This window comes from Salarias fasciatus, chromosome 8 (genome assembly GCF_902148845.1).
Source record: "Salarias fasciatus chromosome 8, fSalaFa1.1, whole genome shotgun sequence".
NCBI lineage: Eukaryota > Metazoa > Chordata > Actinopteri > Blenniiformes > Blenniidae > Salarias > Salarias fasciatus.
The window spans coordinates 6,374,647-6,389,106 of NC_043752.1; the positions used below are offsets into that span (position 1 = coordinate 6,374,647).

The window sequence follows — 14,460 nt, forward strand, 5'->3', positions numbered from 1 at the left end:
ATCAATTTGAACATCTAAGGCATACAATTTCTCACCAGGGCGGACAAATAATGGAACTGCAATATATATATATAGTTGCTGCCATGTGATGTTCAATGGGCGGAGATTGTTGAAAAGTGGTTTAAAAAAAATATCCAACCCACGCTTACACGACTTGATAGAAATCGACTCGAAATATGCTGAATTAGTTCCATTTTCTAAAGCATAGATGCTGCAGAGAAAGTTTATCTTGTGTATGATTAAGGTTGAAGTCCCTTCAATTTATAATTTCCCGAGGATCACTTGAACGTGTCACCACCCGGTGACGTCACAGGCTAAAAAAGAGGATGGAGTGTGAAAAAGTGGAAATAATCCGGAGTTATATTAAGATTAAGCATTATATTATTGTGTGCTGACTTTAATTGGCTTCAAATGATGGATAATTACTTTTTTGTAGTGCAGTGGTTAATCCAGCCCAGGCTTTTTTTGTGTGGAGTTTGCATGTTCTTCCTTTTGTTTGCATGTTCTATAACCATGCACATGAAGTTAAATAGTGAGGATGAATGTAACTAGTTACTTTCATAAAAGCTGAAACAAAAAAAAAGACTTGAAATTGTGCTTCACAAATGCTTTTAATTGCATGTAACGTTCTGATGCTGTAATCAACTGATTCAAACTTTCATATTACACATATTGAAAAAAAATGTAATATCCATGGCAAGTAAACTTTTTTCCCCTCACAGAAATGTACAATCGTCCTCATAAAGGTTATGTTTACACCAAACACATGCATTATTCCAGCTTGTGTAAACACACCCCGCTCAGTCCTTTTTTTTTTTTTTATTTTGATGCATAGGCACTGTTCACCCTGAAGTCTCCAGACGGTCGACACAAGACGGGTTAAAGCCAGCCGAGGGTGCATTTCTTCCATTCGGACGTCCTGGAGGAAGACGAGAGGAGGGTGGCGGTTTCACCGCGCGCACAAAACACAAACGACGGGAGGGGAAAAAACACTGACATCACGGTACAACTGGAAGATATTGTACACAACGCACATTCATAAGAGATCATGGCATTAAAAGTTGAAATAAATAACGGAAAGTGCAACGACAAAGACGCTTGTTTTGTTTTTTTTTTGCTCACTCGGCAGGTGAGTTTCTGTGGATTATGAGTACAATCAGATGTGGACGCCGCTGGAAGCGGCGCTCAGACGTTCTGCTGCTGGCTGCCGCTGGTGTGCGAGGGGCAGAGGGAGTACGGCCGCTCGCAGGTCAGGCTGTTGAGCGCTCGCAGCAGCACGTCGGGCATGTGATCGGTGAGCATCCGCGGGCTGATGAGGATGCTCCGGAAGTTCATCTCGTTGGACCAGTCCGCGCGGTACCGCACGGTGGAGAAGCAGGATCTGAAGGGAAGAGGAGGGGAGAACCGTGACGTTATTCATGAAACGACGCAGGATTTCATGTTGGCGTGACCGGAGCATCCTCCGCGAATCACCTCCGCGACGGCCCGTCCTCCGTGATGTGCAGGACGCGCCCGGGCAGGAAGAGCGGCAGGTGCGTGGCGGCGTGCGCGGGCGAGTCGTCGGACGCCAGGCTGTGGTAGGACGAGGAGTGGCGGACCAGGAGCGACTCCTCGCCGAGCAGCGGCTGGCTGAGCTCCTCCTCCCTCCGGTTGTCCATCTCGGTGGGGAAGTCGTCGGGGTCTCCTCCGAACAGCTCGTACCAGCAGCCCTGCAGGAGGATGCGGTACTGCGGCGCAGACGGGACAGTAAGTCAGACAAAAAATCTTGATGTGAAACGGTGGCGACGTCTGAGCTTCAACTGCTTCTTACTTTGGGTTTATTGCAGTTTGACACGATTTTAAGGATCCGTCTCTTCAGGTCCTCCATGTTGGGAATGCTCAGTCTGTCAACAAAAAGAGAGAAAGAGAATAAAAACTCTCTTCTTTCTGCTGCCAATAACAGAGCAGAGTCAAATATAGTCTCCACCGCCCACACAGCACAACATTATTAGTGTTTTTTTTAAATAGGAACATATCCAGAAATCCGCTTTCACAAACAAAGAGGTAGTTTTCAAGGTGACGGTGGTTTGCATGCACAGTAGCAGCTTTTCTGAAAAGTTACTTTGTATTCATATCTCATGAAGACGAGGGGAGTCCTCAGACTATAACTACAGTTCCTTCCACTTTATACGTCAACCTGGAGGTGGAATTGTATGTAGGGATGAAATGTGTCTGGGACTAGAGACGTGTATTTGATTTGACTTTATGTGTTCAGGATGTTTGTGATGCTTAGTGTATTTATTATTAATGTATGGTACTGGAACGGTGCAGTAATGGAATGGAGTCAAATCATCAAAATCATTGAATCGAATCCTTGCCAAGATAATCCGAATCAAATTGCATTCTTTTTTGCCTCTGAAAAGTCACAGTTTCCCCCGTTTCCACGATGAAAAAGTTGAATCACATTGGAAAAGTTGCTGTTTCTATGCCCCATTTCTACAAAGCTGGAACATTTTCAAGAAAATTTACATTTTCAGTGGCTCTAACACCGAGGATCCAGGTTCTGAAAACTTCAGATTTTCTCTGATATGTGAGAGTTCAGAGGAGCCCACAGGCAGAGCATCGGTTCTCACCTGGGAACCAGATCCTTCCCCAGAACCACCGACACCACAAAGTCTTTGGAGTAATCGGCCAAGGCTTTACTGCACAAACGCACACGAGAGAAACACAAATAAGACACTCTGATTTACATTCGGACTGTTTGAATCTGCAAAAGCTGTAGTGGTAACTTATTTATACGTGTTTTATGACTATCTCACTACAACAGCCAGAGTAATAATGAGAACATAATGCATCAACTTCATTATGAAGTCCTAGATAATCTGTGAAACTAGAATCTGATTTGCTAGAAAAACAATAAAGAACATTGCACTCAGTTTGAGTCAGTGTTGCACACATTCATATTACTTCCGATCCATTTAGACTTTCTCTCAGCTTTATTTACACTAGAAAACAGTGGAAACCTCTCAGATGTGCATGTGGTACCTCAGGAGGCCCCCTGGTGGAGAGAAGGAGTAGCACTGCAGGGTGGGGAAGGAGTTCCTCAGGAGGACGGCGAGCACTGAAGCGGTGCCAGCTCCCAGACTGTGACCGGTGATGACCAGCTTGTACTCCTACCAACACCAGGAGGAGAAGGAAGTAAGATGCAGATCATTAGATTCCGTCTCAGTCATGAAATCCTGTTCGGCTTCATCAGGATTTGTCGTCAACCTGGGAGAAACACCCCAATCTGACCCCCGGCGGCGCTTCTCACCGGCGCAATGGAGAAGGCCTGGTTCAGGATGCCGTCGTTCACCAGCTTCTTGTAAATGTAGCCCGCCGCCTGGCAAATTCCCTGCAGGAGACACACTGGGCCATCAGCAAACGTTAAAAAAAGGACACAATGTGCCTGTATAACGCGAGCGCAGGCTCACCTTGTGGGCGTAGCAGGCGCCGGATACTCCCTCGATGGGGAGGTTCTCACACTCAGCAGACAGGTCTGTCAGGACGTCCTGCAGGGGACACATTGAGGGGGGTTAATGGTGTTCATGGGGTTGAACGAGGGAGGTGTTAACAGGTTGTTAGCAGACAGTCCAAATCAGGGGGTGTGAAACATAAGGCCCGCGGGCCACCTTTCCTGACTCACCTTCAGTGACAGCGTTCCTCTGACGGCCACCAGAACAGCCTCTCTCTTATGATCCAGAGCCACGTAGAAGGGGATCTCGTAGATCTGCAACATATCGTTCTGACTCAGGACCCGTTTGCACAACAACACTTCAAGTGAAAACCATTTGTTTCCGCCTGTTACCACGGAGACGGAGCGTTTTCTCTGACCTGGTTGTGGAAGCTGACGTGGATGAAGTCTCGGTACTGCAGGCCTGTGCTCTGCAGGATGGAGGAGAAGTGGCAGCCCAGGTGGTCTCCTCCCACGATCTCGTACTCGGCCCCTCGACTCCCACAGCTGACACACACACACACACACACACACACAAGACGGTTTCTGGAGAAGGTCAGGCAGCTTTGGACTTTACCGGCAGCTTCCTTCAGCGACGTCTCACCAGTCTCTGCTGAGCTTGCAGGGCCCGGTCAGGAGGTTGGAGTAGATGTAGAGCGGCCAGCCGTAAGCTGCCGCGGCAAACTGCATGCAGTGAGCGGCTTTCTCCAGCTCCGTCTCCAAGTCTTCACCCTGCAGAAGGAATAAAGCATCGTGGGCCACGAGGTTTTAAAGAAACATTCCCTGAATGAGGGGCACTTACCACCGGAGAGGAAGGGCTGTGCGGGACCACCATGTCGGGGTCTCTGCTCCGCTCCATCTTGTCGTGCTCCTGGTGCAGGAGAGCCAATCCGGCTGCAATGTCGCTGGGAACCAGGTCGGTGTCCTGCGGGGTCGACACAGAGAGAGATTCATGTCGAACCCTGCATCGATGCAGTCGAAGTGTGCTTATTTTATGCTCTTACGGAGAAGAATCCGGTGAAGAGCTGTGCGATGCTGGAGAAGGCGGCTCTCTGGTTCTCGTCCTGCGGCAGGCAGCAGCACAGCAGCCGCAGCCGGCTCTCCCACACTTTGACCGCCAGCGAGCGGGCAGTGGACAGGAACTGGGTGCCCTCGCTGCTCTCCATGTGGCGGACGCCCAGCGGCTCGGCGGCCGCCGGCTGGGGACGGGGGTTGCCCAGCGGGTCGAAGACGAAGAGCACGCCCAGCGCGGTGAACAGCAGGATGAACCAGCTGCAGTTCGAAGAGAAAGAGAGGGGACAAACAGTGCAGATGCTGAACATTTAGACCCCTATTTACATTAAGTTTCAAGTAACAACGTATCATTTTGAGTTTTCCTATCAGAAAAATTTCCCTTTTATACAGCAATGTTTTAAAAATGATGTCCAATTGCAAAGAAATGGCAAAAAGCGCTGAAATGTATCCAGTTAGCAGACTACCTTGCGACCACTGCTGCTATGACGGAGCCCACTGTGGCGGGATCGCAGCCCCGGCTGTCGTCGGACACCCACACGGCCCCCATGCAGGCCCACGCCAGCTCGGGAAGGTACAGAACGGCCCGCAGGTACACCAAGACGGGCATGGAGCGCCGAGGGCCCGGGTTGGTGATGGTTCCTGCGAGGGAGAAAACAAACCACAGACACTGAAATTCTCAAAAATGCCACAGGAAGAGCATTCAGGTGGGAGTGCAGGCAGTTCCTCTGATTCTGCAGCTTATAAAGTATCTTCATCACTGAGAAACACCTGCCAGAACGGGCAGGTAAACAAGGCTGAAAGGGTGGGAAGCGAAAACTTCTATCAGTCTATGTAAAAGTCATGCAACCGTCCACAACTCGTCAGCATTTCCCAGCATCACTCAAGTAGACTTCAGTTTTGGGAAATAAAGAGATGTGTTCTTGCAAAACCAGTGTGGTTTTCAGTACTTTCATCTAGAAAATTAAGAAATGGTTCCATGTCAAAAAAAAAGAAATAGGAAAAAAAAAGTCAGGACACTGTGATCCCGCCTGCTCTGTCTAGATAACAATGAATGTAACTTTGTGGAAGACAAAAGCTGCATTAAGTTAGTAGAAGCTGTCGTTTGCTCTCTGTAGATCAGGGGAGTCGAGTCAATTTCATCTTGAAGTAGGGGCATAATGATCTTTAAATTTAAAATCTATAACTTTTCCACATCGACTCCACACAGAGTCGACATGATGAAAATGTCTGTATTGTCAAAAACCCAACAATTACTACCGAAAATGACTAAAATCTCAACATGAAGCCAGTTTAATAAAACCTGGTGCAAAATAAAATGTCAGTGTTGTGTCCACTACGCTTACAAAATTTTTGAAATGAATAAATAAATCAACATTTTCTTTGACATTTTTAGCATTTCCTTGATGGTTTGGTTGGCACGTTAAAGCCTGTTGCGGACTGGTCTTGGCCCATGGGCCTTATGTTTGACACGGTGTATTAGAACATCTCCTCCCACTGAGACTGTCTTATAGTGAAATCCTTCATATTTCCGGAGAAGAGTGCAGGGGCATTCAGTTTAGCCTTTTCTTCAGCAGAAAAGATTTCTATTATCAGATAAAGTCCAGGAAAGAAGACATCAGATTATGCAATATCTCAATTACTGATCTCTCAAATATACTCCAGATCCTTGCTAAAATGTCTTAGCTTTAAACTTTTTTAAGTTTGTAATATGTAACCCTGTTCATGAGATTACTTAACATTCAGATTTGTTATTATTTTCAACACTGTCTCAATCTAAAGTGATTTTTATCATCACTCTGCCCCTGAGAGATAAGAGCTGTTCAAAGTTAGACTGAAAGAGCAGCCAAGCGAATACCAGGGGAAAAGACTAAGAACAACCCAGGCATGTTTCTACTGACATCAAGCTAAACAATCCCTTTAGATTTGAGTTCTGGCTCTTCATCCACTGGCAGGTTCTGACCTGACGAGGAGTGGCTTTGGCATGTGCACTTGTGAAGTTTCCCGATTGCATCACAAGGCAGGAACTGACTTGCAGATGCATTTCCTGCATTGCACATCAGAGAATAAAATGGATTTTGACACATATAAGCAGTTCAGCTAACCCTGTGACCTGGAAGAGCAGGCACTGGAGCACAGGTTAGAACCCATGTTCCACAAATCTACATGTTAGAATTTTGCTCATTAGCTGATCCGTTAGCCTCACTTAAGATCATCCTAGGTGATACTGGAGTTTCTTACTCTATGCAAAGTTGAATAAAATCAAAGCTTTCTCTGGATTTTTTTTTTATATATATAATTTCCTTGGAACTTCTTGTGAGACGTTTTTGGAAAACCACAGGGATGCAGGAGTGATCCGTTAATGCCCCAGTGTGAGCTGCTCTATTCTTTAAATGGCTTGACAGGGATGACTTACTGTTACTTCACCTGTTCATCACTTTTTATGCATCCTAGTTATTACATTTAAACAGTTTTGGGTGAATGAATAAAACAGAACTTGGACTCTGACTTAATCTAAAATTTAAGATCCTGAGTCATTACATAATATGTTGTTACAAATTGTGGTGCAGGTAAAGAAGATCAAGTTACATTTCTGACCTTGGGCACTGACATAGATGATGGCACAGAGAGAGAGGATGATGAGGGCCAACACCACCAACTGTCCAACCAGAAACGTGTGAAGAACTCCTCTCCCGTTACAGTCAAAGTGTCCCTTGTGGTAAGTGAACAGGATCATGGTGCCAATCCACCTGAAACAAGCAGAGAAAGACAAAAGGCGTGAGCCTGCGTGTGTGTGACAGTGACCACACTGACAGAGATAACGGGATAGATCTTACCAGAGGACGCGGAAGAACAGCTCGACGAATCCGGGGAACACCAGGTCGTCACTGGCTATCCCCCAGCGCCGACCGAACACCACCATCCCGGGCATTGTGGCAGATGAGCCGGCCTCGATCTGACTGTGAACTTTGCCTCTTCACGATTTTAGCACGGGGAACCTCCTGTTGTGAAATACACTCCTCCCGTCAAACATGACTTCCCGTTACACCGACTGGTCTCCACGCCTCATCAATCTCCGGGCTGCATCAGGATCCATGTCGGTGGTTAAATGATTTCCCCAGTGTCCGATATCCTGCGGGGTGCGATTTAAAGGGTTAGTCGATGCGGTTCAAAGGTAGCTAGCTCGATGTTGCGTGATTAGCTTCTAACAATAGCTATCGAGCTAAAAATATTCCGTAAAAACAGACCGCGGAATCCGTCCGACAGAAGCCAGCGTCGGTGATTTAGTGACCCAGCAGCATGTTCGTTAACGTGCCGCGTCGTTTATTTGCTGTCAAAAGGTAATAAATGAAAAAAAAAAAGAAAACCTCATGTCGGAGGGCGTTCTGTGTTGTTTTGCTTCTAGAAAAGCTACGTGTCCGTCTACAAATTGTTTCCCCTGGAACCACGAAAAACGGTTCCTTTTTTTTTATTTTGCAGCTAACACCGCCCCCTCCTGACAGTTAGTGGGAAATTCACCAGTATTGAAACGACTTTTTTCTTGTGTCATATAACAAATAATAAATTCAATCATATACACACAGAGACCGCACGGTTGCGCTGTAGATAGTGAAATTGGTCCCCGTTCTCCAAATTAAGCTCTATCGAGTTTCTTGAAGGTTTTCCCTCTATGAGTGTACATACATTGTCATTCCTTTGACTCTCCGTCTTGCAAATGTAATATCCGACAGACTGAATGGGATGTAGACCTGGTCCTGATACTCCGGAAAACACCAGTGCCAGTGCCAGATCACCCTGTTTCCTGTCAATGAGTGTAGCACAGTGATAGCTACTTATGGAGATGAATGCGCTTTGTGATTTATATATATATATATATATATAATTTTTTGTAGGTAGTACATAAATTTCGGACTCCATAGGGTTCCATGGTGTAATGGTTAGCACTCTGGACTCTGAATCCAGCGATCCGAGTTCAAATCTCGGTGGAACCTAACTTTATTCTTTCTTAACTCGTATTTTTTTTTTATATTCAAATGCATATATTTATATAAGCACATGGTACCTCGTTTGTAGTTTTTGTCTTTGCGTGAACACGTAAAACTTTTTCGCGACCTTACGTGAAGCCTCTTTATTTTTTACGCCGTGTGCAATGACGTAAATCCAAGATGGCTGCGCCCGTGGTACACTGTTGTTATTTATTCTCTCGCTTTGCTGGACTGAAAAACGGAATTTTACCGCACGTCAGACCGAGGAGAAATGCGTTAAACCACGCGCACAACTCGTGGGCGGCGGCAGTTTTTTATGGGAGTCGAAGAACAGACGCAGAGGTCAGTGCAATTAAACCACATGGACACGTTGAACGATAGAAGACACAATCACCATTTATAGATACATATTGTTAAAGTAACATGTAATATAGATTGAAAAAATCCTAATGCATGGATGATGTTGTGGTTTGACAGGAGATAACTTCGCACCACTCTTTCTGCTCTTTTCTTGCTCTTTTGGTGGTCATACAGTGACATCTAGTGGTCCAACATGTTCTGTACATGCACATAAAAAACTGCCTTGTAGTCCAGAAAATGCTCTATGTTAATTATAGGAAAGGCATCCTGTGACCTCAAATTGATCTTGATTGTAACACCAGTAAGAACATATTTGCAAGTTTACTTTTTTGTCAAAATTGGTAGACTGAGTTTGAGAATAAGGATCACATAACCTTTGATGGGGAATGTAAAAAAGTGCAGAACAACACTAATATCAGGTGCGCCATTTGTGTATCCAATAAAAAGCTTTGCTCTTCCAAACTCTCATCTCTTCTAGGACACCCATGTGCAAGTTCCAGTGGGTAAATGAGTATTTCTCCGTATTTCATACGACAATTGTAAATGATAATGGTGTAAAGTGTCTCTTATTGTGCATCTTCTTGTTTTGGTGGCAGAACGTCTGACAGTGTCCTACAGCAGAAGCGGTGGTCCTGGTGGTCAGCATGTAAACAAAGGTTGTTTATTAAGAAATAAAATAAACACTGTTTGATCAATGGATTTACCTTAAATTGAGGGTCATCATCAGCAACAAAGGCATAAATCATTAAAAGAGGAAGAGGAAAACGCACACTTTCTGAAACATTGCTACTGCACATGCATGTCACAACCATTGTAAATAGGTCTTCTTGCACATGCACGAGTAGATGAACAATATTAACAGTGGTGGCCTCTACAATGGCGTGACTCTCAGTCCAAATTCTCCAGGGACTTGGTAGCTTCATAGTTGACAGTCATCTGTAATAATAATAATAATGCATTTATAATAATAAAATAATAATACATTTTATTAGTAATGCAATTTGCATTTGAAAATCTGAAATTGCTAAAAACAATATTAAAAATGCAAGATTCTATCATGTATACTGCATCAGATGTTATCATGAACTCAAAATCTGCCTGGTAGAATAAAACACTACTGATCTTTTTGCCCTGAGGAGTCCCATTAGTGGAAATAACCACAGCTTTCAGAAACACTGTACTGACAGATGATTGAAAATGTGATTATACTTATGTGAAAAGTGATGAATAAAATTTATTCTGACCAACCTGCAGTTAACACAAAAGCGGAAGTTCGATTTCACGTTCGAACAGCGGACTGGCTCCCAGAAGATGTTCGACTAAAAATCCTCGAAAAGGTTTGTTTAAAAAAAAAAAGAACTTACTGTCTTTGAAAACTGATACCTGTCAAAGTTCCCAGATTCATTAACAGTATGTCTCAAACCAACTATTTATTTATTCATTTCTTTCATGACGAACCCAACGCCGTAGAACAAGAACCGTATCAATAAGGCCGGAGAGTTGCTGGTGACCTCCGAGCTGAGCAGGAGTCAACAGAGGAACCTCACCGATTGTGTGGAGAAGATATCCGCCATCATAACCGAGGCCAGTGAGAAACCTCATGAGCCAACAGAAGAAGATGTAGCCCTCAGGGCGGCCAGGTAGTCTCACCTTAAAACACACACTGTGTGTGTTGATCATCACAGGAGTGTCTTTTCATCTTGTGAATTGTGTCCTGCAGGTTAGAGAAGAGGAACAAGGAGCGACTCAAGCAGAAGAAGATCCATTCAGCCACCAAGCAGAACAGAAAAGTGGATTTTGACTGACTACTCCGAATTCGTAATAAATATATGTACAAACTAGATTATTTTGTCTTCCATCAAATAACAATTCTAACTGATTTTTTTGTAAGATAATTACAGAGGAAACAATGGGGTGAACGACAAGAAAGAAAAAGGAAAAGATAGCAGAGGATGGTTTCGATCCATCGACCTCTGGGTTATGGGCCCAGCACGCTTCCGCTGCGCCACTCTGCTGTACATTTACGTTCCTGTGCGTCTGTGCTTCTTACAGTTCATGCCGAATGTAGATCCATTTGAATTGCATTTTTATGACAGTTGTGTGATTGTAGTTCCTTTTCTTCTTTCTCACAGCGGATATATGTACCGTATACATTTATATAGCAAAATACGTCAACGCGTGTGTCTCAATCTGCATTTTGAGGCAATATCCTTTTTTCTGAGTGCGCCTGCCTTTAACACTCAACACGTACCGAAGCAAGTGACATCATGTGTTAGGAAGTCGTATTCCGTCGAGCTGTCCATAGCAAAACAATTTAATAAGGAATCCCTCGTGTTGTAGGTAACGGGAAGCTCTCTTATTCAGAAATGATTTTTTTCACACAGCAGTACTTAAAAAAACACCTTTCAATAGAAAAAGCGACCACGAAGGGACTCGAACCCTCAATCTTCTGATCCGAAGTCAGACGCCTTATCCATTAGGCCACGCGGTCGGGATGACACCACTCAGATCACAGTTTCTACTAATATCTATATTACAAGGTATACGGTGGCACGTCATGTTCATATATGAATTTTTCCTCATTTTACCAATTAGCGCTTTGCGTTTCTTTTCATTATAGGAAAGTAACACGATTCATACATATTCAATGGAAGTGCACCACTAAAAACAAACCTAATGGGCGAAGAACGGAGTAGAGCAGCTCAGGCTCACTTTACGGTGCTTCCATGTTGTGAATAAAAGAAATAAGGAAAACAATGGTTCTCTTTAAGGTTTGAGGTTCTATCGCTTATGTGAAACACAATGATAGTTTTCTTACCGAAGAACTAGACAAAATTCCCTCGGTGGAAGAATGCGCACGGACACTTGAGCACCACTAACGAAGTCCTTACAAAGTTCCTAACATAGTCCTAACAAGTCCGAACAAAATCCGAACAGTTCCTAACAAAGTCCTAACAAGTCCTAACAAACTCCTAACAGTTCCTAACTAAGTCCTAATCAAAACAATTCAGAAAAAGATCCTCGCTGTGGGTTGTTGACTGCTGTCTGTTTAGTGAGGTTAACGTCCAATCAGATGGCGAGCTGCTGCTGAATGGCAACTTGTTGGTCCAATCAGGAGTGCTGAATGGACAGGCAGTCATTCAGTCAGTGTTGTCAACATTTTTGCACGCAAAGTTTGTTTCATTCAAGACATCATGTACTAAAATTAGCATACTCTTATTTTAAAGTGCATGTCTAAGTGACATTTGTATGTTTTAGTGATTATTTTTTCAGCATTAAGGTAAGGTTAACCTAGCGTTATGAAACAAAAATATGTAATATAGCAGATTATTGGGAAATATAACACATTCTATTAGACAATATATTCAAATGGATGATATTGATAGGCTATTTATATTTTTCCAATAAATTACAATAGATTGAATGTGGCAATATTTTGTATATTTTGCATAAGACTGCAATTATATATATATATATATATATATATATATATATATATATATATATATATATATATATATATATATATAGATATATAGATAGATAGATAGATAGATAATGAGGGAATGATGTGAGATTACATAAAGCTTTAAAAAAACTTGTGTAGTAATCGCATAAACTGAAGATTAAGTTAAAAAAAACATACGCATATGCACAAACTGCAGGACATGGTTATTTTTTTGCTATTCACCGTTTTGAGTACAGTAATTTGTGCTATGCTTATTTTTTCAGTGTTCATAAAACTATACAATATATAAATTAAATATCCTCTCTCACAAATAAAGTAAGTTTGATTGAGAGTAAATGTATAAAATAAATATATATATTCTTGACAATATATTTTTGATTATACATCACAGGGAAGCCAACAACAAGGGCTGCATGATATGAATGCTTTTTATTAACAGGGTCTGAATTCATCAAGAAGACTGAACTTTAATGCTGATATCTTGTAAACAAATAATACACATATTTAAATTGTATGATAAACATAAAGAAAATTAAATATTTTGACATTATGTTATCGACATTCACATATAGGCACTGTAAAAGTAAAAAAAATAAACAGACACAAATAAATACATATGCACAGTTTCATATTAGGCAGTCTAAATATGCAAAACCGAAAAAAAAAAAAGATGCGTCAGACATTTTCAAGTGCAATAGGTAAGACGTTACAGTACAGAAATGGCGCGGAGCCTTCAGATTATATGATGGGCCCTAGTTTGGCATGGTTCTGTCTACACACTAACACACATCACGCTCCGATTAGTCTGTCTGAGAAGACAATCAGGGACCTCAAAATGCACTTTACACACCACAGTTGTCCAGTATAGTAGCCGACAAACATCCGTCACAGAGTGTAGGGTCCCTCAGGTGTCGGTCCTGGGAAAGGTTTGAAGTTCATCTTCGCTATAAACAACATTCATTATAAGAAAAGGTTCAGGAGACTACCCGGAGAGAAAGGCATAGGTATTGTATATTGTGAAAAAGGTGCAACATGTTGCAGGTTATAGTTTGGTAAGACTGCTGGGTGTTAGTCAAAGCCCTGGTTTGAAGCCTTTAAGCGGTTACAGTGTGTCTGTGTAGCTTCCCATAAAGAAACACTTGTATTTATTAAAAAAAAAAAAAAAAAAAAGACTTAGTGGATTATTTCCCAAAGATTCCAGAAATATCAGTCACTATCTAAAATTGTATTATCCTGATGCCCACAAATAGTGAAAACGACCATCTGAAGAGATTGTCCTTAGCAACTTGTCTTGGAGACAGTAGCTTTTTGAAGCATTTACTGGATTCAGCACTCTTAATAAATTCTAAACTCTAAAGCTAAAACTACAATTTACTTCAATAAACCAATAAATCGAGTATCTCAACTAGCAAATTTGGAATCTGCTGGAGTCTGATTAAGGTTTTATGGAGAAAAAAAACATGACATATATCTTTAATAACTATTTTTACCTAGGTTCCTATCATTTCTTACCTACATTACATCCAAAAACCAAACCCGACACTTACACATTCACACAGTGCTCAAAAATCAACTTTCTGTCAGAGACCAAACCTCGACCCTTTCTCAATCTCAAACTGACTCTCATCACAGCATACCTCTTTCTTTATCCTTATTTTCGTCCGTCTTTGCATTGACTTCTGTCATGATTACATTGTCCTGTAGGTACAGGACTGATACGAACCAACTGCAGCCGTTCAGCCAGGTGTTGTTCCCCGTTTACACCACAGTGGTGCTCGGAGAAACTGAAACCGCCAACTTTCTAAAAATGGTTCCAAAGATGGAAGGAGGTAAACACAACCTTTCTCAAACACTGCTACTGTTGTGTAAACGGGGCTCAAGATTGAAACACTTTTGCTGAATTGGTTTCCTTAAAGGTCGGAGTGCCTGAAAATATAGCTTATAAACAATGCGAGATAGTAGCGGCCTCATTATGATAAAGAACCTCGACAGAATTTAGAGCACTGTAAGTTTATAATGAAGGATAGAAGAAAAAACAATTCAGTGGTTTTAGAGTTGCGGGATCAACCGTTGTCCTGTGGTACGTACAAAAATGTTAGTAAAGTCCTTTATAACTGACACAACACAGTACATATTAATATTACAGTTCATGTTCCATGCGC

At 42.5% G+C, this 14,460-nt stretch overlaps 2 protein-coding genes and 3 non-coding genes across 6 annotated transcripts; 2 read left to right on the plus strand and 3 right to left on the minus strand.

The window, feature by feature from the left end:
* Positions 1 to 706: 706 nt before the first annotated feature.
* LOC115393612 (sn1-specific diacylglycerol lipase beta-like) lies at positions 707 to 7,826 on the minus strand. Of its 2 annotated transcripts, XM_030098698.1 has the most exons (16): positions 7,732 to 7,826; positions 7,321 to 7,616; positions 7,082 to 7,233; positions 4,951 to 5,125; positions 4,477 to 4,744; positions 4,275 to 4,397; positions 4,077 to 4,204; positions 3,853 to 3,979; positions 3,665 to 3,748; positions 3,453 to 3,530; positions 3,293 to 3,373; positions 3,025 to 3,152; positions 2,613 to 2,681; positions 1,811 to 1,883; positions 1,474 to 1,727; positions 707 to 1,381 (listed from the first exon to the last, which is right to left on the minus strand). In XM_030098698.1, exons 2-16 carry the CDS (start codon positions 7,413 to 7,415, stop codon positions 1,186 to 1,188), a joined length of 2,031 nt encoding a protein of 676 aa, XP_029954558.1. In that variant the 5' UTR covers positions 7,416 to 7,616; positions 7,732 to 7,826; the 3' UTR covers positions 707 to 1,185. The 2 variants fall into 2 exon arrangements, with proteins under 2 accessions (XP_029954558.1, XP_029954557.1); XM_030098697.1 differs by having other exon boundaries at positions 7,321 to 7,811.
* Positions 7,827 to 8,403: 577 nt separating this feature from the next.
* Positions 8,404 to 8,475, plus strand: trnaq-cug (transfer RNA glutamine (anticodon CUG)). Its single transcript has one exon. It is a non-coding gene; the product is annotated as a tRNA-Gln (tRNA).
* Positions 8,476 to 8,649: 174 nt separating this feature from the next.
* Positions 8,650 to 10,677, plus strand: LOC115393730 (peptidyl-tRNA hydrolase ICT1, mitochondrial-like). Its single transcript, XM_030098840.1, has 6 exons — positions 8,650 to 8,811; positions 9,308 to 9,332; positions 9,426 to 9,485; positions 10,084 to 10,166; positions 10,300 to 10,469; positions 10,550 to 10,677. Exons 1-6 carry the CDS (start codon positions 8,650 to 8,652, stop codon positions 10,632 to 10,634), a joined length of 585 nt encoding a protein of 194 aa, XP_029954700.1. The 3' UTR covers positions 10,635 to 10,677.
* Positions 10,678 to 10,772: 95 nt separating this feature from the next.
* On the minus strand, positions 10,773 to 10,844 carry trnam-cau (transfer RNA methionine (anticodon CAU)). Its single transcript has one exon. It is a non-coding gene; the product is annotated as a tRNA-Met (tRNA).
* Positions 10,845 to 11,247: 403 nt separating this feature from the next.
* On the minus strand, positions 11,248 to 11,320 carry trnar-ucg (transfer RNA arginine (anticodon UCG)). Its single transcript has one exon. It is a non-coding gene; the product is annotated as a tRNA-Arg (tRNA).
* Between the last annotated feature and the right edge of the window lie 3,140 nt (positions 11,321 to 14,460).